Here is a 24,589-nt window from a genome sequence, read left to right as displayed (position 1 = left end):
GTAGCACCTAACCCTCTGCCCCTAGAGGCCAACAGCACCCTGGAGAAGGTGCCATGCTCCCCTCCCAAAAGGGAGAGCCTGTGAATATGCTGATGGAGCTAAGGAAATCAAGTTCACTAAGTCTGACCTTACAGCAGAGAGGTTTTCCAGGTCATCTAGGTGGGCCCAGAGCCGTCTGAAGGGTCCTTACCCATAGGAGCTGAAAGAGGAGGGAAGAAGGTAAATGGAGCCAGCACTGCCGTCTGACTTACCCCCAGGCAGCTGGGGAAGGTGAGCTGCAGCTCCCTGGAGCCTCAGGAGGACACATCTCTGCCTACATCTTCATCCTAGTGTAGTGAGACCCCCTGCGGACTGCTACAGAACTTAATGAACCTGTGTTCTCTTAGAACACTAAACTTGTGATAGTTAGTTGCAGTGGCCACTGGAAACTATGCACCGCCCCAGAGTTTGGGCAACAGTGATCTCACTGGTGCTGCTAACAATTCCAACACCAGGCTCCATTCCCTGATGACTGTGTTGGCCTTGCAGAGCTACATTAGCTATCACAAGTGGCCGGTGGGCGGGGCCAGCTCTGGGCCTCAGCCGATACTCCACATGATTGGACTTGTGTTGCTGTGATGGGGAGGATTCTAAGAGGAGCTGACCATCTCAGTATCCGGGCTGCAGACTCAGGAGGAGCAGCCCTGTCAACCCTCAGCCACGAGAGAACGTGAAGTAATAGGGTGGCCTTTAAAGCCACTCAGAGCTGAATGCACACGGCACGAGACACTTGTGTGGTGACCTTCGACTTCAGCTCACATGAACAGGACTCTATATCTTCTTGCCTAGCCCAGGACTTTGGCCCACTGTGTGCTGTGCTCTAAGTCACCTTCACACTCTGAGGAGGTGGAAGAGCCATCATGTACCCACAGCCCTGTCCAGACTATCCCTGCCCTAGTCCTTGTGGCACCATGCCCTGCCTTCCCTTTACCCTCCGTATCCTGAAAAAATGTAGGAGAGGCCTCCTAGGATGGACAAAAATGACATCAAGGGACAACTGGGAAGGGGTGCCCAGTAGGATGGTGCAGGCAGACTTCCTAGAGGAGGAGAGATTTCACTGAGTTACAAAGGGAGGGCAGAGAAGTCAAGTCAGCAGCTAGGGACCTAGGGTCGGGCATGGGAAAGTCTGTGTTTCAGCAATGGACTGTGGGCAGGGGCAGCTGGTGCTGCACTACCACGCTAGCTGGTTCCTTCAGGGTCCAGTGCACAGTTCTGACTCACACCCGCATTGAACCTGGTCTGTCACTTCCTCTTGACTCCCCTGTGTCCAGCCTCACTCACACAGGAGCCCAGGCCACCACTACCAGTCTCTAAGTCTGCAGCGCCCCCTATAACCACTGGCAAACTGGAGTTACCACACTTTTCCTGTCTCTCCTCCAGCTTGATGTCCCCCAAATGTGTCTTGTGTTACCACCCCAGTCCCAAACCCTCTGCAGGGCTCCCAACCTCAAGACAAAATGAGACATAACTGAAGACCCCTTATGTTAACCCCAAACCCACTGTACAGTGCACACTGCCTTCCCAGCCCTCTCCAACCTCAAGTTCACTGTCTGGAATCATCAGTTACCTGGGAACCTACCTATGTCTAAAACCTCACTAGGCCCCTATCCCTCAGCTGTCACCACCAAAGTCTTATCCTAGGTCACACACCCCATTTGGGCCTTGAAGCTAGATCTCATGGGCCCCAAATGGTTCATGACATAGAAACCCCAATGAGGAACTGGACATGGCAGGGATCCCACCACCTCCTCAGGCAGCTGCTCAGTAACAGGGCTAGCAAAGCAGTGGGTCATGAGCCAGGGTCTGTGCGGCAATCTAGCCTCCTCAGAGGCCCAGAAGTGCTGGTCACCATTATGCCCCACAGAGCAGGGGCTCTTTTGGAAAGCCACCTCTGACTCTCCTTTCCATGGCTCTCCCACAGTTCCCAACCAGGTTCCCAGGAGGGGCAGCTCTCCCAAGTCCTGAGACCGTTGTCCTTACCTGTTTGTCCTCTGTGGGTGGGTCATGCCCACAGTGGGACACAAAAAGGGTATGCGGGGTACAGAAGTCATGCTCCACCACAAAGAAAGACACTGGACAACATACACTGGGCTAATCAGGGTCCTTCTTAGGAGAAGGGTGACCTCGAGGTCTGGGCCTCAAAATTCTCATTCTGCCAGAGGGGATGGCTCTGGGCCTAGAAGTCCTGGAAGGCATTGGGGTACATGGTGGGCTCTAGTGGGTAAGGAAGGAGTACATCCCTGTCCACACCCTCAGATATCAGCTGGGCCACCATCTGCACAATATCCTGCGAGGGATCAACCGTGGTTTCGGGGACCTGGTTGGGAGAGGTTGGGGCAGGCCCGGTCAGTGGGGAGGGTACAGTCTGCAGGCCCAGCTTGTCTCTAGATAGGGCTCTGGCTGTGTTTGTCCTTCTCTGTATATGCAGCATGGCCAGACGCCTACGCTCGTCGATGCTGACACTCCAGCGGCTACCTGGTCTCCTGTGCTTGGGGGGCTCAGACACCTGTGGGGACAGAGCGCATGGTCACCTCCAGACTCGGGTCCTCATATCTATATGACAAGCACTTTACCAACTGAGCTGTCTCCAGGCCCTATTTGTTTATTTTTGAGACAAGGTCTCACTATGAAACCCAGGTTGGTCCGACTCCCGCACTCCACTTCAGGAAGCGCTCATGGTGGGAAGGCAGTGCCCTGACACATAGCCCTGTGCAGAACACTCTCACACTAGCATACCTGAGCACTTCATGTACGTGAGGTGTTCATGCGTACTGTTACACCTGTCCCCGGACTGTGCTGGTACTACAGTGGTGCTGGCAAAGTACTCCAGGGTGGAGGCTGGGGCTGGGCCAGAGGCATAACAAAGCTAACCTGTTGTGTGCCCCCAAAAAGTTGAGTCTCAAAGATCAACCCCAGGCATCCTTCCTCCCTAAGAGGAATATAAAGTGATCCTAAAGACTGGGTTTGGTTACCAACCAACTCCCCCCTCCCCCCCGCAAAATGTGGTGACTTGCAAGAAAGCTGGTGTCGGCTTGTAGGTAAAGCCCACGTATAACAGCTACAGGATGCCCCTCAGTGGGCAATGGTCTGTGGAAGTCCCTCCAGACTGCCCATTTAGGGGACACACCTAGCTACCTTCTGGATAGAGGGCTAAAAGTGGAGATGAGACAATTCCAAGTGAAGGACCTCCTTACTCAAAAAATCTGGAAGGAATTAACGCATGAAATGATGGTTCCATTTCTGGGTACAGACCCAGAAGAAAGCAAAGCCTGGATGTGCACACTCACATCCACATTCAGTCAGTCACTTCCAAAACACGGAAGGAGTCGCGGGCTGTGGAGGGGTGGACTCACCCAGACAATGGAGCATTATTGACTCTAAAAAAATCGTGAGGGCAGTTGGGGCATCGGGCTCAGCAGTAAGAGTGCATTCTGCTCTTGCAGAGGACCTGGGCTCAGTTCCTGGCACGTTTATCAGGCAACTCACAACTATCTGTAATGCCAACTGAAAGAGCTCTGACACCCTTTGGCTTCTGTGGGCACCTGCATGCACATGGTGCACATAAATTCACACACACATACACACACACACACACACACACACACACACACACACATATATATATATATAAATTTGTAAAAATTAAATTTTTTTTTTTTGGTTTTTCGAGACAGGGTTTCTCGGTAGCTTTGGAGCCTGTCCTGGACTAGCTCTGTAAACCAGGCTGGCCTCGAACTCACAGAGATCTGCCTGCCTCTGCCTCCCGAGTGCTGGGATTACAGGCGTGAACCACCACCGCCTGGCTAAAATTAATTTTTTTTTTTAATTTAAATTTAAAAATTAAAAAAAAATGGACACATGTTGTTGTGTGGGTGAATGTGAACCCAGAGGGCATGGCTCAGTGAAACAGCAGCCGCCAAAGCCCATGTTCAGCAACTGCTATGATCCTGCTGGTCCTGGACTGTCGAACTCAATCTCACTGGACAGAGGGTAGAACGGTGCCTCGGGGACTGGAGACGGAAAGGGAGATGCTTCATGGAGGTAACGCAGATTCTGAGAGTGGAAAGGCCCTGGAAAGATGTTTCACAACAATGCAAATATACTCAGCAAGAGGTCAGGCAGGCTCCATGATAGAACACACACTGAGCATGTGCATGACCTTGGGTCCATCACTAGAACACACACACACACACACAAAGTGGCTTTGATGGCAAAAATATGAGGGGAAAAAGTGAACATTTGACTTTAAGACATGTACTGGGAGAAGATACCACAGGAGACGACAGTCTAGAAGCCAAAAGGGACCCCTGCAGGTCCTCATGCAGCCCTCAGAAGCCAGGCTTCGGGACTTGTGTTCCACAAAACCCACAGGCCGAGGCCTCCCCTTCACAGTGCCAGAGCAGGAGGAAGCCCTCAGGGGAAAGGTTAGGGCCTTAGCTCATCAGAAATGATCCACAGAGCCCACTCATGCCCCACACATTAAAACACAGGGAAGGCAACTTCTGTGAACCAAGAAGTGGGCCCTCTCCAGACCTGAATCTGTGAGGGGCTTGGCCTTGACCTGCCAGCCTCAGGACTGAGAGGCATCATTTTCTTTTTCTTTTTTTTTTGGAGCTGAGGATTGAACCCAGGGCCTTGCACTTGCTAGGCGAGCACTCTACCACTGAGCTAAATCCTCAGCCCAAGGCATCATTTTCATACTGCCTAAGCTACAGCTGTTTGCTCTGGCAGTCCCAAAAGGAGAACACCACCGCTTCTGATTTCTTCTCTTGGAGGCCTCTGGTTTCAGAAGCGTAAGGCAACACATTCCCATTGTTTAACTCGGGGAGGGGAGGGGGGGTGGTGGAAGTCCACAGCCCTTCATCCCATCCTGCAGCCTAGCTTACTCTGTTTTCCCTGCAGCCCGGTCCAGAGAAGTTCTTTTCTGTTGAAAAGCAGAGACCTGTAGCCACTGAAAGCCAGACGCCTGCCTGACCATGCCACAGCAAAGTCATCTGCTAACAAAGGCCATCTGAACACCTACACACGCAAAGTCACCAGTGTCATTGGTGAAGGTGAAGAGCAGGACAGAGCCACTAGCTAGCTGAGAAACAAGAGAGAGATCCCAGGTCTGTACTATCACTGTGAACTTTGGATATAGGATACAGGCTATGGATGAAACCAGAGCAGAAGCATGTGGAGAGGGGCCATCCCGAGGACAAGAATGACCTTGGACATGGAAAGTGTGACTTAGCAAGATGGATACTCAGTGGGAGGCTAGTCTAGAGCTGTTCCTATTCTTAACCCACTTTGTGTGGTGGGAATACACATCTCTCTCTCTCTCTCTCTCTCTCTCTCTGAGCTGAGGATCGAACTTGGGGCCTTGAGCTTGCTAAGCAAGCGCTCTACCACTGAGCTAAATCCCCAACCCCACACACCTCTCTTGTAGCGCTGTGTGGTCACAGTACTTCTTGCTGGAGTAGCTTCTGCTCTGCTGATGACACTGGCTGGAGGCATATGCACTCCATGTTTGACACACAGACACAAGGCCACACGCTACGCCCCTCGTGTTTGTGCAGAGACCTCAAGAAAGGCAGAAACAGAAGATCTTTGAGAGTGAGAGGCACACACAGGGCAACCAACCTAGCCACTTCTGACCAAGAAGTGGGAAACGTCCAGAATCTATCTGGAGATACTCGTTACACGGAGCACTACCACAAGTACTAATTAACTAACTTCGGATTGAAAGAAAAGCACCACTGTAAAGATACACCGAGGAAGCCACGGGAAAGCCCGAGAATCATTCCTATTGGATCAACTTGCAAGAAAGAGAAAACAAAAACACATACACATGAAGATGCACACATTATGTCCCCAGAGATGGAGGGGGCAGCCTTAGCAGAATATATTATGCTGACACTTCAGAACACTGGCAAGAGGAAAAAGATCTTTAAAATTTCTGAAAACGAAGCTGGAGAGATGGCTCAGTGGTTAAGAGCACTTCCATTCAGTTCCCAGTACCACACAGTGGCCTACAACTGTCAACTCCAGTTCCAGCAGATCCAAAATTTTCTTCTGGCCTCCACAGGCACCAGGCACGCACATGGTGCACAGACATATATGCAGGCAAAAACATTCATACGTATAAAATACGTAAGTCTTTAAAAAAAAAACTTTCAAAGATAAAAACGGCACAGGGGTGGTGCTACATACAGATGCCTAGCAACACACAGAAAAACCAGAGCATGCACGGAGAAGCAGACGCCTGAATGGTCTATGGCTTTACACAGGAGCACTGGAAGCTGATAGGGAGAGGCCTTAAAAGGCCTGAAAAAAAAAATTCTCTCCTAGAGTTTTTACCTAACCAAAGTGCTGTACAAGTGTGCAAAGACATTTCCACACTGTTGAGTCTCTAAAGCCCCCAAAAAGTCAACATCCTCTGAATCCTTGTGAATGAAGTGGCTAGATGGTATGCTCTGGGAGTAAACAGAGAAAAAGAAAAACCAAGGGCCAAGGAAATAAGGAATCCTGAGATAGACAAGGAAGGCCTGCATGGGGCCCTGAGGACAGCAGACCAGTGGGAACAGGAAACCCAGGACAACCACTACCCAGGAGACAATGGGGCTTTCAGATGATCTGACGTACCTCTCAGTACATAGAGCCATAGATGTGGTTCATAGAAGGTTCCATAAAGGATAGTTAATCTAATTGCTATCTCCGAGGAAAAGCAAAAGTCTGAACAAGAAAAGCAGCAACTGGAGAGATGGCTCAGCTGTGGGTTAATAGCACTTGTTGCTCTTGCAGAGGACCCAGGATCGATTCCTGGCACCCACATGGTGGCTCACGACCATCCACCACCCCAGTTCCAGGGGATCCAACAGGCACACATGCAGTGCACACACATCATGCTAGCAAAACAGTCATATACATAAAGTAAAAGAAATGTGAAGAAGAAGGAGGAGGAAGGAGGAGGCCCGGCATGCTGGTACACACCTTTAATTCTAGCACTCAGGAAGGAGACGCTAATGGACCTCTGTGCATTAGAGGCCAGCCTGGTCTACAAGAATGAGTTTCAGGACAGCCAGAGCTGTTACACAGAGAAATCTTGTCTTGAAAAACCAAATAAATATAAAGGAGAAAAGGAACATTACCGTGTCCACGCCCTAGCTGTGGCGACACTAACACTGTCATCCTATAGTTGGACCCTGGAGCCAAGCATGCTAGTGCGTGCTTGCAACCCCAGCATATGGGACATAGAGACAAGAGGAGCTCTCTGAGTGCCAGGTCAGCTGGGGCTGCCTAGTGAGACCTTGTCTTGGGGAAAAAAAAATCCAACTAATGCTGGAAGCAGCTCTAAGAAGCCCAATTGGAGGCTGAGGGCAGGGCACTGTGGGTAAAGTGCTAGCTAGCTGTGGCACATGAGGGGCTGAGGTCAGAGCCCCAGCATGGAGGTGAACACCAGGTTCAGCAGTAGCTGGAAAGATGGAAACAGGAGACTACCTGGGGCTTGTAGCTGTCTGTCTGGCAGAACTGGTGAGCTAACTGTTCATCTGCAAACTGTTTCAAGAAATAAGGTAGAGAACAAAGAGGAAAACATCTGGCACTGGCCTCTGGCCTATGTACACACATATACACACCAAAAACAGCCACATTTGCATACGCACACAAACATGCACATACACACACACACACCCATACACACAAACACACATACAAGCACAAACACCCATAAACATGCACACAAACATGTACACATGCACACACACACACACACACACAGGCACACACATAAATGAAATGAGTATAATATAACTCCTTGGAAGGATGCAGAGAGAGAACAGGTGGAAGGTAGGGCACCAAATCCTCAATTTATATGGCAGAAAATCAGCAGACTCTAGAATGCAGGAGAAGGAGGGAGCAGCATTAACTTCATGTGCACACTGGTGAGACCATTGGCAACAGCACTGACAGCAAGGCTTTGTTTGGGATTACTGCCCAACAGCATGCATGCATGTTTTAAGAACAGCAGCACAAAAACGTAAAGATAAAGATATAAGTAACTGGCGTAGGAGAATATGCCCAGAACTCTTACCCATGTCCTCCCCAAACAGATGGAACAATCACACAAGTTGGACATGATCTATGCCACAAGCAAAATGGACCCACAGAGGTCCCCGGAGCTCACAGTTTTGAGGCCACAGAACAACCCAACTGGAACTACCAACTGGAGTTAACACACTCCTATCGAAATGGGCACCTTTCCAATCCAACATGTGAAGACAAAAATTGAGACTGAAATGCATATTTATTCAGATAGAACATGAGGGCACACCAGAGCGCCAGAGTGTGGCCAGAACTGCCCCCAAGGACAATCTGCAGCTTAAATCTACCATTGGAAGAAAGCCCTTTAGTCCCAGCACTTGGGAGGCAGAGGAAGGCAGATTTCTGTGAGCTCCAGGCCAGGCAGGCAGCTAGGGCTACATAGAAAGATGTCTCAAAAATCAAAAGAGGAAGCCGGGTGGTGGTGGCACACGCCTTTAATCCCAGCACTCGGGAGGCAGAGCCAGGTGGATCTCTGTGAGTTCGAGGCCAGCCTGGTCTATAGAGCAAGTTCCAGGAAAGGCACCAAATCTACACAGAGAAACCCTGTGTCGAAAAACAAAACAAACAAACAAACAAAAAATCAAAGGAGGAGGAGGAGAAGGATGACAACGACAACTTGAGGGTAAGGAGGGGATGTTGGAAGCAGAGGCAGGTGGATCTCTGATTTCAAGTCCAGCCAGGTCTACAGAGCAAATTCCAGGACAGCCAGGGCTACACAGAGAAACCCTGTCTCAATAAAACAAACAAGTGGGAAAAAGGATTTTAAGGACTCTGGAGCGATGGCTCATCAGTTACTCATCACATACTGCTCTTCCAGAGGACCTAGGTTTGATTCCTAGCACCCACATGATGGCTCACAACCATATATAATTCCAGCTCCAGGGACTGAACACTTTCTTCTGGCTTCTGTGGGCACCAATCATGCATGAACTTACATGCCGACCAAATACCTATACACATAAAATACATTTTAAAACTCCTAACGACTTATCCTATACCTACAGATCATCAGTGAATCTTTGACCCTCATCAGAGAAGTGTCTTCTCTTGCAGTCAATAGCAATTAACAGAGACCCACGAGTGGTCAGCACGCAGAGAACAAGAGGTTGAGAGTGCCCAGCCCTAAATGGACATCTATCCCCTCAAATGCTCAGAAATCTTTGAGGGAGAGAGAACAGAAAGATTTTAAAATCCATGGGTGGTGGATGACTTCAAGGACACAGTGGATTCTTTGGACACAGCAGAGCAGGTACACAGAAGAACCCACAGTGAATTTGACAGAATGCACACGCTCCAGCCAGACAAAAGCCCAGTGTGGAGGGAGAGGACACACGTCCCTCCCTTAGCAGAGGAACTATGAGCATTTCAGAGCTACTAGGTGAGGTAAAATTAGTTCTCTCTGCTTGACCGCTGGTAGGCTAACCACACGACACGGCAAGTCCCAGACCCAAAAATAGCTGGCAACACAAATTAGGCTTGATGGGTTAAAAATTAAAAGAGAACATAAAGTTGGCTGGGCAGAGAGGTGGGGTGGGTCAGGGAGGAGTTGGGGTGTGTGAATATGATAAAATACATAGTTGCTTTTTTTTTTTTTTTTTTTTTTGGTTTTTCGAGACAGAGTTTCTCTGTAGCTTTGGAGCCTGTCCTGGACTAGCTCTGTAGACTAGGCTGGACTTGAACTCACAGAAATCCACCTGCCTCTGCCTCCTGAGTGCTGGGATTAAAGGCGTGTGCCACCACCTTTGAGACAGGGTTTCTCTGTGTAGCCCTGGCTGTTTTGACTGGCAATGCAGACCAGGCTGGCCTTGATCTCTTAGATAGAGCTGCCTGCCTCTCCAATGCTGGGATTAATGGTGTACACCACCATGCCAGGCCCAATCAACATACACTGTATAAAATCCTCAAGGGATTAATAAAATTTGTGTTTTGATTTTGTGTTTTGAGGCAGGGTCTTTCTATGTAGCCCTGGCTGTCCTTGAACTCACTATCTAGACCAAGCAGACCTCAAAACCACAGAAAGCAAGAATTAATAAAAAATTTTTGTTGTTGTTGGTTTTTGAGGCAGGGTTTCTCTGTGTGACCCTGGCTGTCCTTGAACTCTCTATGTAGATCAGGCTGGCCTCAAACTCACAGAGATCCACCTGCCTCTACTCCCCCAGTGCTGGGATTAAAGATGTATGCCACTACCACAAGGCCAAAAAACATCTCAAACTCACAGAGATCCACCTGCCACTTGCTTCTGCCTCCTAAGTGCTGGGATTAATGGTGTGTGCTACCACCACAAGGCCAGACCAAAAAAAAAAAAAAAAAAAAAAATTAAAGAAAAATGTTCTAGCCAGGCGGTGGTGGCACATGCCTTTAATCCCAGCACTCGAGAGGCAGAGGCAGATGGAACTCTGTGAGTTCAGGCCAGCCTGGTCTACAGAGTGAGTTCCAGGAAAGGCGCAAAGCTACACAGAGAAACCCTGTCTAAAAAAAAAAAAAAAAGGAAAAGAAAAATGTTCTAAACTCATATACTCTGGCCAAACAATTACATACTTAAGAATTTAAGGGGCTGGAGAGATGGCTCAGAAGTTAAGAACACTGGCTGCTCTTCCAAAGGTCCTGAGTTCAATTCCCAGCAACCACAGGGTGGCTCACAACCATCTGTAATGAGATCTGGTGCCCTCTTCTGGCCTGAAGGGATATATGCAGGCAGAATACTGTATACAAAATAAATAAATACTTTTTTTTTTTTTAAAGAATTTAACCCAGCACTCAGGAGGCAGAGGCCACTATACAAGGGAAACTCTGTTTCAGAAAACAAAACAAAAACAAAAGCAACAAAACAAACCAAGAGTTTCATCTGGGGCTGGAGAGATGGCTCAGCAATTAAGAGCACATGCTGTCCTTGCAGAGGACACGGGTTCCATTCCCAGCACCTGACTTAGTTCAAGGTCTGTAACTACAGTTCCAGGGAACTCGATGCCCTCTGGTCTTGTGGTGCACAGACATACGTGCAGACAAAATGTCCATACACATAAAATAACAATAAAAATCAATTAATAAAAAACGGCATTAGGAAAGACAAGTGAATAAAGTTAAAAGAAAAAAATAGTGGGCAACATTCACAAACAGGTTCTTGGAAAAACCAACTGACAGGATCTCTTCCCTTACGTGTTCATTGCCATCGTTTCTACCAATGTAGCCCCACTCGGTATTCATCTAGGTGGGGCTTGTTTGTTTGTTTTGGAACTGAAAGCCAGACTTCACCCACTTTCTTTTTCTCCATGTTTGGTGTGTGGTGCTGGAGAGCAAACGCTTGTGTGTGCAAGGCAAATGCTCTCTACCAATGAGCTACACCTCCAGCCTACCATTCAATGTAAAAAACAAAAAATTATGAGCATCTGCCTGCTTGTATGTATGTGCACCACATATATGTGTGTGCTGGTAGATGCCAGAGAGGATCAGAACTCTTGGAACTGGAGTTATAAAAGGTACATGTGGGTGCTGGAAACCAAATCCAGGTCCACTGTAACAGCTTAAAGTGCTCTTAACTACCAGGCTGTCTCTCCAGCCCCCTTCCACTTAACTTTCGAGAAAGTTTTCTCATTGCTGTTTTTTTTTCTTTTTTTTTAAAAAAAGATTTATTTGTTTATTATGTATAGTGTTCTGCCTGCATGTGTCCCTGCTGGCCAGAAGAGGGCACCAGATCTCATTACAGGTGGTTGTGAGTCACCCTGTGGTTGCTGGGAATTGAACTCAGGACTTCTGGAAGAGCAGTCAGTGCTCTTAACTGCTGAGCCACCTCTCCAGCCCTGATGTTTTGTTTTGTGTGTGTGTGTGTGTGTGTGTGTGTGTGTGTGTGTGTGTGTGTGTGTGTGTATTTTTTTTTTTACGTGTAGCCGAGGCTGGTCCTGAACTCCACAATCCTGCCTCAGCATCCAAATGCGGGAACTACAGGTAGGGGCTGCTATGTTGGTTTCTCATTTTAGATTCCTGTTAGTAAACATTTCAATGATATAAATATTTATAAGCATTTCTTCCAGATTGTCATTTAACATTTCCACTTCTTGCTTGCCCTGTACTTTTTTGGCTTTTCGAGACAGGGTTTCTCTGTGTAGCTTTGGTTCCTGTCCTGGATCTCATTCTGTAGACCAGAGGCCTCGAACTCACAGAGATCCGCCTGCCTCTGCCTCCCGAGTGCTGGGATTAAAGGCATGCACCACCACCGTCCAGCTTGCCCTGTACTTTTTAAACCTGTTGTGCTTTTCCTTCAGGATTTTATGTTTGGATTAAGAAAAGCAGTTCTCATTTGGGATTCTAAATACAGATTCTTCCAAAGCAATTTCCGGCTTGAGTTCGGCATGTTGGCGCCTGGGTGTTGAAAGGCAGGGCTGTATTCTACTGTGCTGTAAATGGCCAGCCAATCACTCCAATACTGTTTGCTGCAAACCTTTTACTTCTGCTTTGAAATTCCATGGTAAGCAGAAAGTAACCCCCTAGATTTACTCAGAGGTCAACTCAGCATTTGTCCTGGATGGCAGGTACATCTGCCCAACTCCTGATTCCACACCATCTTTTTGTGCTAGAGTTTAGGTGCTAGAGTTTAGGGCTGATAAAGCCTTGCTCATTTTTTTTTTTTTAATTTATTTATTATGTACATAGTGCTCTGCCTGCATGTGTGCCTTCAGGCCAGAAGAGGGCACCAGATCTCATTACAGATGGTTGTGAGCCACCATATGGTTGCTGGGAATTGAACTCAGGACCTCTGGAAGAACAGCCAGTGTTCTTAACCGCTGAGCCATCTCTCCAGCCCCTCATTTTTTTTTTTTTTTTTTTTTTTAATGATGCACAGCTCAAAGTAAAGCTTTGAAATACCTTTGCCTTTCAGATTATACATTAATAAACATATCAGCAACAGATTGCTTACATGTGTTTTTTGTTGTTTTGTTTTTTTTGAGACAGGGTCTCATTGTGTAGCCCTAGGTGGCCTAGAACCCACCTTCCGCTTACCTGTGTAAGTGGGGCAGTGAGCACCTTGGATTCTGATGGCCTTCCCTTCAGTTTATCTGCTCACCCCCTTCCTTCTCGTGTGTACTGAGATACCCCCTTCCTTCTCGTGTGTACTGAGATACCCCCTTCCTTCTCGTGTGTACTGAGATACCCCCTTCCTTCTCGTGTGTTCTGAGATACCCCCTTCCTTCTCATGTGTTCTGAGATACTCCCTGGGTCTTTAAGGTGTGTTATCAGAACTGAGATGAGAGTCTCTGATGGGAAAATTCTGTTTATCACTTTATTTTTCTTTATGTCAGAGATTTTTTTTTTTTAAGCAAAAATGCTTAAATGCTAGGCAAGCATTCTACCACTGAGCTAAATCCCCAACCCGAGATTTTTTTTTTTAACCAGGCATAAAATTAAAAGTAGACTGCTGGGCTGGAGAATGGCTCAGTGGTTAAGAGTGCTTGCTGCTCTTGCAGAGGACCCGTGAGGTTCCCAGCACCTGTATGGCAGCTGACAACACCCTGCACCTCCAGTTCCAGAGAAATCTAACACTCTCCGCTGGCCTCTACGGACTCCTGCATGCACACGGTACACAGACTCATACAGGCTCATGTACATTCACATAAACATAATTTTTTTAAAGTTGACTGTTAGCCTAGGTGTAGTAGCACCTGTGATTCTAGTATCCAGAAAGCTGAGGCCTAAGGACTTTAAATGATTTCAAGGCCAACCTGGGCTTGAGATCTCGAAAAGCCAAATAAAAGGGAATGTTGATTATGTGCTGTCAGCGCATGCGAGCTACCTTTCTCTGTAATGAGCTTCGGCAGCCATGTATGAGGTGCCCCGTGCTGTGTTGGTACTGTCAGACCTTCATCTCTGGTATTCCGCACTTCCTCCATGACACACAGTAGATGGTCCTTCCACTCATTCTGCTTGGGCCCTACCTACAGACTTTGGTTTTTGTTTGATTTTTGAAACAGGTTTCTCTGTGTAACAGCTCTGGCTGTCCTAAAACTTACTCGGTAGGCTAGGCCAGGCTGGCCTCGAACTCAGAGGTCCGCCTGCTGCTGCCTCCCAAGTGCTGGGATTAAAGTGTGTGCCACCACTGCCCGGCCAAGGGCCCTAAATTACTGTATATGACAGCCAGCCTCTAGAATGGTCAGACCCATCGACAGCCAGCCCCTGGTTCCCCCAAACTCTCTCCCACACAAACAAAGAAACAAACAAAATACGTGGAAAGGGTGGACATGCCCCAGGCCAGAATGTAAATGTCTTTGCAGCTTCTACCCTGCCCCTTTCCACTGCCTTCCTGAGGCTACTCAGCTATCCTAGGGAGATCTCCACGAGAGCCATCCTGTGGTAAGGGTCCACGGGCTCCCAATGCCTCCACTCTTCACTACCTACCACTGACTTCCTGTGGGTGGGAGCTACTGTAGAAGCAGCTTCCGGTTTCCTCCTGCTTTCAGAGTATGGTGGTTGACTGAGCCCTCAGCTGTCACCTCCTGAGACCAAGCCAGAGCCCCTCAAGCAAAGCACCTGCCCTACAGTCTATAATTCTGAACTCATGAGGTAGAGGCAGGAGGATCAGGAGTTCAAGCTTATGGTTGGCTTAAATAGCTGGTTCAAAACCAGCCTGGGCTACATGAGACTTTGTTTTAAAAACCCAAAACCAATGTCCGTCCCCTCCCCATAGGAATACTACTTAGATTATTTTAGGGCAAACTGGCAGGTTTAAAACATTATATATTAGCCACTATTATTATTATAATTTTGCTTTGTTTTGAAGCAAGGTATTACTATGTAGCCCTGGCTGCCCTGGAAGTCTCTATGTAGACCAGGCTGGACTTGAACTCAGAGAGATCTGCCTGCCTCAGTTTCCCACGTGTTGGGAAGTTGTGCACCACTGTGCCTGGCAACATGTAGCATTTTCAGTGATACCCTGAGTTGTGAAAGGCCTTGGAGAGTACCCATCCAATCTGACATTGCTCTCCAGAACAGAGTATCTCCTGTCATTCGAGTCTTTGTAATTGTTTGGGGGAGGGGGAGGTAAAGTTCATCTCAAGTAGGTTTTGCGTATTTCCTGAGCTTTACCTGCTGTCATGAAAAGGGAGGACTGTCTTTCCTTGCTGATCCTGTCTGCTGCTGTGGCTATAAGGGTTACTGACTTCTGAACACTGTCCTGGCTAAGATTCCAGGAGACTTTTGGACTAACCAGGACAATCACAGGGTCTCCACGTGAGGCTGGTTTTGCATGTCTGGTGCTCCTTGGCTGGTCACTCACAGTTTCAGAGGCGGGTGGGGTGAGGACGGTGTCCTTTATGTGGCTCGGCCTAGAGCACCCCAAGCCTCCTGCCTGCTCCTCTCCAGTGTTCACAGCATGCTGGCCAGGTGGTCTGTACTGTACTGTGGCTGAACTGGACGCCTAAGGACCCTCTGCTAGGAAGGCTTTCTCCAACCCCTCCTTCAGCCCAAGGTCCCTGCACTCTGAGGCACCGTGTATGGCACTGTAGGCTGAAGACAACCTGCGGAGAGAAGACGCTAAGGGCTGGGCTGGGAAGGGAGGAACAAAGGCCTATGTTAGCCAAGCCAGGAGCTCTGTGGGTGGCAACATGAGGCAGAGCCAGCGGAGGGGGAAGATCCAGAGGAAGCAGTCTATGCCAAGGGTGAGAACCTGACACAGGACAAGGTTAGGGAAGGCAGCCTGGACATCCTCCAAGGCCAGAGCCACTAGCAGGACCTGAGAGCTGTGGAAGGAAGAGGCAGAGGAATTTCAAATTGGAGCTGACCCCAAAAGGAGCCAAGGTGTGGCTGACACTGAAGTGACTGTCGGTCCCCAACCTGGAGCCTGCAGTCCCTTCAGCCTCAGGACCCTGTTCTTTCCCATTATCTCACCAGGATAAAATGCTGCAGCTGTCCCTCTTCCCGGGCAGACCACACCCAACAGATGAGTGACACTTTAGTGTCTTCACAACCTGGAATGCCCTAGGTGGGACACTGGCTTCATGAAAGCTGAGGGTCTATTGGTTAGCACTGTAGAGGTCAGGTCTTAGCACTTGTAACCTTTGTAGGGGCCTCAAGGCACTGGGTCCTGGGGGACATGCTGAGGAAGTCATGGGTAGTCATGCAGGTGACTCTGGGACCCCACTCTTTCTGCATTGTTGCTAGTTTTTTGAAACAGTGTTCTGTTATACAGCTCAGCCTGGCCTTGAACTTGTAATACTCCCACTCAACCTCTTCCGCGTGTGAACCATGACACCAAGCTTGGGAGCCTACTTTCTTTTTTTTTTTTTTTTTTTTAGCTGAGGACCGAACCCAGGGCCTTGTACTTGCCAGGCAAGAGCTCTACCACTGAGCTAAATCCCCAAGTCCAGGGAGCCTACTTTCTTTACCCATCTGACCTTTTACCTCAGCACGTACACAGGTAGACAAACATACACTTCAGTGCCTGCTCGATGGCTGGTTACACAACCAGAACACCACGGGCGTGAGTTTTGCCACAGTCTTGACTGACGTGGTTTGGCTTTGAACTCTTTCTCGGCGGAAACGATACCACAGACAGTGTGATATCCTGTGCTCAGGGAGTGTCCTAGGGGTCTGCACAGTCAGGCCTGTTTCTCCTACCACTGAGCTGAGCACAGTTCAGCGCCTGCTACCCGGTGACGCTGATCAGGTTTGCTTACTGTTTGAGGCTGTCACAAACACAGCTGCAGTGTGCGTTTCAGTGATGGCCAATACAGAGGGCACTTCCCTGCTGTGGGGACCTCATTCTCCCTCCCACTTAGTGACATCCTCTTGTCCAGGGTTGGGGGGACACTGGGGAGGGCTGAGGTAGGTATGTGTGGCACCCTCTTCCTGACTTCAGGCAATTCTTCCTTGGTGTCCTCCAGAGGAAGCAAAAGGGGTACACATCTACCTCCAAGCCTCGCCAGAGTGGATGGAGAAAGAGAGCCCTGGGAACTCCATGCTCCCATTCAGGCCTCTCCTCTGGTCCCGGAGGTCCATTCTCCACGCCCCTCCCCAATCAGGGTGGGTTTTCAGAAGAGCCTCCTGCAGCTTACCCAGTCTTGGGTCTGCAGGTCCTCCTGAGGGTTGCTGTTGGTGTCTGGCTGGACGGAGGCCGCTGAAGGCCCGAGTGAGGGGGACTGTTGCGGTTGTTCTTGAGCGAGCCGCCACTGTAGCGTCTTCCTCTGGGGGCGCTGCCGCCTGCTGTCCATCTTTACCTACAGCAGGCTGCCACGACAGACATGAAGCAAATGGCAAGCTCTGCTTGGGCCACCTTCTCGCCAGTGACTACTCTTGCCAAACAGCGAGGGTCCCTTACGTGACTTCCTTTCCTAGATCCTGCGGCCACTGCCCACCACACCAGCAGTGCCCCGGGGGCATCAGTAGCCCAGGAGAAGTAGATCGCCCCTTCTCTGCTCTCACCAGACCGCCTGCTCGGCCTTCCCAGCCTTGCCTCGTAGGGGGTGTGTTGTCTGTGTTCTGACAAGCTCTAAATCCTAGGATCCTGCCCGCCTCCCTTCTGTCATTTCAACGACCCTACTACACACACGGCTCGGGGCCAGCCTGAGCTCTCATTTCCCTCCCTGTCCGCGGACCTGAACTGTGGAAGTCAGTTGAGAGGCAGGGGTGAAACGTGAGGTGAGTTGGGTCACCCGCTCCCACGCGGAGTAGAGCTCGCCCGGGGACTTCCGGAGCGCGGTCAGTGGACACTACAAAGGGAAGGGTCAGGAGGACCCGGACAAATGAGGCCGACTTAATGGGATCCAATTGACAAGGGGCCAGCCGGTGGCACCAGGCTCAGAAGGGCCTGCACGGGGAGCGGGGGAATGGAGAGTCGCGGGCGGCGAGCGCTCAGTCGGGTCCGGATAGATGGAGCGGCCAGATGGACTCAGTAAAGTGGCGGTGAGCTCGGACTGATGTGAGGGCGACTCAGTGGAACCTAAGCGGCCAGCCTCAGACAGAATCCTAAGAGGGGCGGAGCGGACCTGGAGCTTCCGTTCCACAGACCCCGCCCTCCGCTGCTGCTTCCGCCCCTTGACGCTTGCGCCGCAGCGCCCAGCCGCGTGGCCCCAATACATTGAAAGAAATCACAGCAGTGGGCGGCTTGAGCGCCGTCAGTTTATTAGTGTCGCTTCAGCACCTTAAAATCGTCCACATGGTCGCATGGGGCAGATCAGCATCTGTTCCCAAAAAAGCTATTTACATGAATCCTGCTTTCCATTAAAAACAAACTAGCAATACATACATACATCCTAGAAATCAGTCACAACGCGCTGGACAGTCTTCAGAAGTGGACGGAGTCATCCTCACGCAAGGTCAGCCTCTGCTGGCCCCTCTCCAGGACAGAGCAGTCTCCGGAGGGCGTGGGGGTTTGGAGAACAGGTGAGGGTCCAGTACCCTGGCTCAGGGAAGAAGTGCCGGGACATTTTTTATAAGGATTTGAGATGGAGGCTAGAGGCAGAAGTGAGGCCTGCAGGATAAGGCTAGGACAAGCCATTGCACAGGAGCCGAGGGCCACCCCTCCCCTCCCAGCTCTGGTACCAAACAGTGATACTGAGCTGCATACTCAGAGGGTGGTGGCAGGGCCCCCAACTGACAGGAATGAGGGGGAACCTTCCCATCCACACAGGCTGTGTGTGGCCAGGCCTAAAAGGAACTGGCTGGCAGGCTCTAAGGGCCTCAGGGCTAAGGCCTGTGGGATGTATCACACTCTACTATCCTCACCACTGTACTGCCTGTCAGGGGGCTTTGGTGTCTAGTCATCCTTCAAAGGGACAAAAGTGCTTCTCTTGAATCCTCATTACAGCTCCATGAGGTAGGAAAGGAAAATGGATCATCTCTCTTTAACCAACTCAGGGAAACGGAGGCACAGGGGATGACTGCTTCTAGGTCTGCACCTGGCGCTGCTATGGTGGTGGGTGCATGGTGTTTATGTGCTAGGCTTCACTGACTTTGTCTTGGGCTGCTGCTGACAGGCTCTGCCCATGCCCTCCTCTTGTATAGAGTCAGACCTCTGGACGATCAAGGACGCACACACAGAGGAAGAGTCTCTAGGAAAAGGGCTGTCCTCAAGCATAGCTCGAGACACCCTCCCTATGCCCCCCCCCCCCATGGCCTCAAGGCCAGAATTCCAGGCCAAATCTTTCCTACCAAGGTTGACCTTTGGGAAGAAACTCAAGCGGTAGGTAAGCCAGGCTCTTAAACTCCAAGGATGACAGTGGCCTGGCTCTGTAACCCAGGATCTTTTCAGAGTATTCCTCACCAGGGGCTCCACTACCACTAAGCCAGGGATTAGGGCCCAACCCAGGTCCCAGCAGCAGTGCAGGGCCTCACCCTGGACAAATGGACTCTTTTCAGCAAGGTGGGGCTGGGGAAGTAAGTAAATAGAAAATGGGCCATCTTTCACCCAAGGAAAAGTAAGGAGTCCTCAAACTCAGCCCTATTGTTGGCAATTTTCTGAGCATGCTCTTAGGAGGTTCTCAAGGTCAGGAACCCAAACTCTGGGCTCCTATTGAACCATCAGGGTACCCGGGACTGCCACAGCTTTCAAGGGGGCAGGCATTCATTCTTCCAATGACACCCCAGAGAAGAAGAAAGGATTCTTGAGAAAACTAGAACTGAGGCAGTAACCCCTTCATGAATCTGGTGGGGCATGTACAGTCAGGATGATCCTTGCTGCAGGCCAGCACATCCCTCTCCTGCTGAGTGGGGAGGTGATGGAAGATAGAGCTAGTTAGACCAGCCTGCTGGAGCCTTCACTGGCTACACACACACACACACACACACACACACACACACCTCTAGTTGCCTGTTTCCTCCACTGGCTACACTAAACACCACATCTCTCTCTCTCTCTCTCTCTCTCTCTCTCTCTCTCTCTCTCACACACACACACACACACACACACACACACACACACACACACACACACCTCTAGTTGCCTGTTTCCAGGTTACAACCTTGATTCTCAACTCCACATGGCCAGTCCTGGATGTTCCTGTCTGGCAGGCAGAACAGAGGTGGAAGGGCATGGTAGAGCAGGTCTCAGACAGACCCCAGCAGTGTCTCCCATTTCCAGGACAGGCACTGGGAGATTTGCAAGGACCACCTATTTGAGCAGCAGGATCTGCAGAAGCCTAGCAGTGCCTCTGGAACTGGAGCCAGAGGGGCAGGGATGGGTATGTAGCTCCTGCTGGCTTTACCCCACCCAAGGGGACTTCACAAGAACAACATCTGCTTGGCAGCTATGTCGTCAAATGTATCTGAGAGCATTAGAAAGATCTGCTACTGTAAAACCTCCGCCACATAGCTGGAGTTTATTGGGAACCACACATGGGGGTGCTAGGGGCCGACATCCCATGCTAGGAGACCAAACATGCCCTTTACCCTCAGCTTTTGGCCACTAAACTCCAAAGCCTGTACCCTGCTCCCTACTCCCCAAGAAAGCAGAATCCTGACTTCAGGGAAGGACAGGACACATAGACAAGAACACTTCTTGCTTGTGGTCCTGGGGTTTCATGAGACCAGAGCTCACCTCCCTTCTTACCAGCCTTTCCATTGCCCACATATTCTGGTTAATAAGCAGAGCAAAGTTACTCGGTGGCCCACAGGGAGCTAGCTTCCCCTTAGTTTCTGGGCTGTGAGCACATTCATACTTAAGACTGTTTCTTTGTGTTTTGAAGAGTCTGTCTCTGTAGTAACCACATGTTAACAGAAACACAGTATCCCTCCATTGATAGCTGACACAGAGCAGGACATGGGCCCCTCCACTGTCCTGTGTCAGCCCTTCCGTGGGTAGGGCTAGAAGGTGGCCTTGGAGTGTCCAAAGATGCAGATAGGGAAGTGCTTCACATGGGAAGACCACTGGGCAGCCAGCTGGAAGAACTTGACATCACTGCATTCCACGCCATCGATGAGGACTGTGGGAGAGGGCCACCTAACCATCTGCCTGCCTGGCAAGGCAAACCACCTGAAATGGTGGGCTGCTGCCAGGGAGCAGGGTGTTCCTGAACTGGAGGAAGCTGTGCTTACCAGCCTGCCCTCCCAAGACTCAGTGCCATGGTGGGTCTACCTCCCGGGGACTAGAGGCAAAGGCAGTCTAGCCACACTTCAGCCAGGCATGACTCATGCCACCTCCACTTCACAAGGTCCTACTTAAAATAGCTGCATTTCCAGAGGGAGCCTTAGGAAGACTCAAGGACCCTAAACCCACAGAGGACCAAGAGTCCTACACTCTGAATGCACTGCTTACAGAATAGCCTCTGTAAGACACTTAGGTATAAAACCAATCTTTAAAATGAAGAAAGGAAGGGCTGGGAATATAGCCCAATGGTAGAGCATTTGCCTAGCATGCATGAAACCCTAGGTTCAATCTCTAGCAACCCCCACCATATCTCTATCAATAAAAACACAGAAAAGGCTGAAAAAATTATTTGAACTTGAAAGGCTGTTAGATGCATGTAAGTACCTTATCAACAAAACGTGTTCCAAGTGTGAATCTCTCTAAGAATGCCTTTCATAGCAAAACAACTGTTCCTGTGCTATTTCGAAAAGCCAGCCATCTGTTTTGCTCTGTATTCACATTTTATAGACAGAACCAAAAAGGACCTGGGTCATGGACTGATTGCCCCAGCACCCTATAAAGCAGCCCCTTGGCCCATGCTCACCCCGAAGCATGTTCTGTTGGTGCTTAGCTGTGCAGATCAGCCGGCTGATGCCTTCGATGCACTGGCTTTTAGATTCCACATCCTTGTCCTTGGTTTTCTTGGGCAAAAACATCACTGGGAAGAAAAGAGACCTGCTGTTGATCCACTGCTCCGTCAGGGCCAAGCTGGCCAGAGCCCCAGCAGCAGGCAGGATAGGAGAGAAACAGCAATGGGGGCTTGGCTGGCCCCGCTCACCTGGGATCAGCTTCTTATTGTGACCACATACAGAGCACCCAACTGCCTGATAGTCTACCTGAAGTCAGAAGCTGCCTAGAGCCTTAGTGTCCTCACAGCTGTCAAACAAATCTGACTGCCAACCCCTTCTGAAGTGAGTTGTGGGCTCATGATTATGAGTTCACTGGGAACTTGCTAAGGGGTGGAATGATATCCCCAATCACCGATAATCACCACAGACCCTTCTCCTACTGTCCAGCCCTGCTCAGTACATCCCCACCTCACCCTTCTTGTTCTTCTCCTTGGTGACCACAGTCATGGACATGGTGGGTGTGGCTGCAGCCTCGCCACTGCTGGGCAGCCTGCTGACCTGGAGGGACCGGAAAGTGCACTTGAGCGTGTTTTTGGTGGTGGGCAAGTCCTTCTTCTCAGCATCTCTCTTCCTGTCTGCAGGCTGTGCTGCCGTCCAGTAGTCCACCTGCAGCCCCATGAGCTCGGCGCCAATGCCTTGGCTGTGAAAGGCAGAGGGAAGGTGCTCACACTCATGAAGTCACTGTGCCATTGCAGGCAAGGAGGTGTGGCTGGCACCTTAGCTACTAACTTGCTGGCCAGTGCCAGTGAACTATGAGAAGCTCTGCAGAGCTGACTGCCCACCTGTCTTCTGGCATACTGTTAGTGCCCTTGCAAAACTGCCATGCAGCCTGTACACCTACTCTCCTAGGACTCAGATGAATAGCTTCATCAGAGGTTGAGTGGCTGGTGACAGCAGGTAGCTAGAAGGGTCCTGACATAGAGCCAGCAACCTGACCGGACCTTCAGGCCATGTTCATTATGCACTCAAACTCCCCAGTTCAACTTGGTTGTTTGAGTTCTGCTCAAGACTCAGGTGGCTTGGTAGGACTCAGCTCACTTGTGTGGGGCCTAAAGATCTGTCACCTACACCCCTCCATCAATTCCTCTTTCACAGCCCACTCTACGCAAAGGTGCTTTCAGGCTCAGCGAGGCCCATGTTCATTTATGGTAACTCCTGTCCCTAGGAGGACGCACTAAAGACATCAGCTACCTCCTACACTGCTTTAGGGCACTGGACCGAGCCCCAAGTTCCCTCACAGGACCCCCCTCACTCCTTCACCAGCATCTGCCCATATTGCTGACAAGATGGGTAACACCAAGGGTGGATGTCACCTTATAACAAATAAGATGAGGGCCACGTTGTTTACCTGGGGGAGGACAGGCCTCCGCTTACTGAAGGGGAGGAGGGTGGAGTAGGTGAAGCCTCCTTGGCCGCAGGAGATGTAGACACAGACGGTGGGGTAGAAGAGAGCACACTGGAGCCTGAGGGGGCTGCATCGTCCGAGTCTCCTTAGGGGAAGAGTCACAGGCCAGTGGTCAGACAGCCTTCCACTCTGGCCCCACAGTTGGCTGGAGCCTTAAATTGGGCTGGAGAGGCAGCTCTCAGGGCAAGCTGGGTAGGCAGGGTCACTTATGTGGGGGGCAGGATATCATTCTTGGCTGGGAGAACTGCCTACTTTGCCTTGATCTAAGGCTTTGTGAGTATAGGAGATCAGTAGAAACTTGCTGGTCCTTAAGACCAGAGGGACCACCTATCCAGAGGGCTACCTGAACAGTCCTCAAAGAGGGATGAAGTTACCTGATGTGGCTGAAGATGGCTCCACAATTCCAACCTTCACAACCTGGGAAGTAATAGATGCTGGCTAGAGGCAGGTGGGGAGACTGAGCAGCCCTACTGCTCTGCTTAGGCACCACTTTGGAGTTCATCTCGGATAGGTTCCTATGTCCCTGCTGCTGCCCAGCTTCTGTACCCACAGAATAGGAAACAGGTCCCAGCATCCTCCTATCTATGGGGCATGGCTCAGCTCTGAACAGTGGCAAATCCCATGTGCATGTGACTGGCTAGTCCCAGACATCCATCAGACTCGGATGCTGGCAGGAGAAACACAGATGCAGAAGCAGGAGCTGCTCTGAATACTGTATGGGCCAAGTGGGAGAGTGCTTCAGGCTTGAACCATCCAGCATGGTGGCCATTAGCCATGTGAAACTGTCAGTCCAGAATGAATGACAGTATCAATTCAGTCTCAGCCATGCTAGGTGCCCACAGAGCACTTCTGTCACTACAGAAAGGGCCCTGAACAGGATGCTATAAAGAGCTGTCACTGCCTGGAGATGAAGTGTCATGTTGCACCAGAGGTCTCACAGCAGGACAACCTATGATAGAGATGAAAAGACTGTAAAAAACGGGATTGAGAGTGAGCCTCCACATTTGGTCATGTCTAGCCTATGCCAGGAGGTAAGGCCCTAACTGAGCAAACCTGCCAGAAGGCTCATCCTTATCTTGTAGACAGGGCTGAGCCTCCTTGCCTGAGTGCTGAGTTGACAGCCTGACACACCTCCCCTAAAAAGGGGCTTATACTCCCATGCATTCACTATGGGAAGGGAGCAAGGAAAATTTATGAGAAGGAATTAAGCAGTCCTCAGTGGGCTCACATGGTGAGGAAAGTTCTTGTATGTGTAAGCTAATATAAAAGTACTCTATTTTGACAGGAATCTTGGCAGGTTCATGTTCCCAGTGAAAGAAATCGATG

At 50.1% G+C, this 24,589-nt stretch overlaps 2 protein-coding genes across 6 annotated transcripts in view; both read right to left on the bottom strand.

Moving 5' to 3' along the window:
• Positions 1–2,125: 2,125 nt before the first annotated feature.
• Positions 2,126–17,811, bottom strand: Tex22 (testis expressed 22). 2 transcript variants are annotated; one of them, XM_036205506.1, is made up of 3 exons: positions 17,703–17,811; positions 17,163–17,334; positions 2,126–2,545 (listed from the first exon to the last, which is right to left on the bottom strand). In XM_036205506.1, the coding sequence occupies exons 2-3, from the start codon at positions 17,316–17,318 to the stop codon at positions 2,216–2,218; spliced, it is 486 nt and encodes a 161-aa protein (XP_036061399.1). In that variant the 5' UTR covers positions 17,319–17,334; positions 17,703–17,811; the 3' UTR covers positions 2,126–2,215. The 2 variants fall into 2 exon arrangements, with proteins under 2 accessions (XP_036061399.1, XP_036061400.1); XM_036205507.1 differs by having other exon boundaries at positions 17,163–17,811.
• A 2,181-nt stretch (positions 17,812–19,992) lies between these two features.
• Pacs2 (phosphofurin acidic cluster sorting protein 2) overlaps positions 19,993–24,589 on the bottom strand; it is a 45,616-nt gene continuing 41,019 nt past the window's right edge. For all 4 annotated transcript variants that reach the window (XM_036205497.1, XM_036205499.1, XM_036205498.1 and 1 more), the window contains 5 exons: positions 23,638–23,680; positions 23,207–23,348; positions 22,272–22,498; positions 21,774–21,887; positions 19,993–21,026 (listed from right to left, as the gene is read on the bottom strand). In XM_036205497.1, coding sequence (XP_036061390.1) covers positions 20,908–21,026; positions 21,774–21,887; positions 22,272–22,498; positions 23,207–23,348; positions 23,638–23,680 — 645 coding nt within the window. In that variant the 3' untranslated portion in view covers positions 19,993–20,907. The remainder of the gene's footprint in view (positions 21,027–21,773; positions 21,888–22,271; positions 22,499–23,206; positions 23,349–23,637; positions 23,681–24,589) is intronic.

The sequence above is a fragment of the Onychomys torridus genome, chromosome 14, assembly GCF_903995425.1.
Source record: "Onychomys torridus chromosome 14, mOncTor1.1, whole genome shotgun sequence".
Classification (NCBI taxonomy): Eukaryota; Metazoa; Chordata; class Mammalia; order Rodentia; family Cricetidae; genus Onychomys; species Onychomys torridus.
This window is presented reverse-complemented; position numbering and strand designations above follow the sequence as displayed.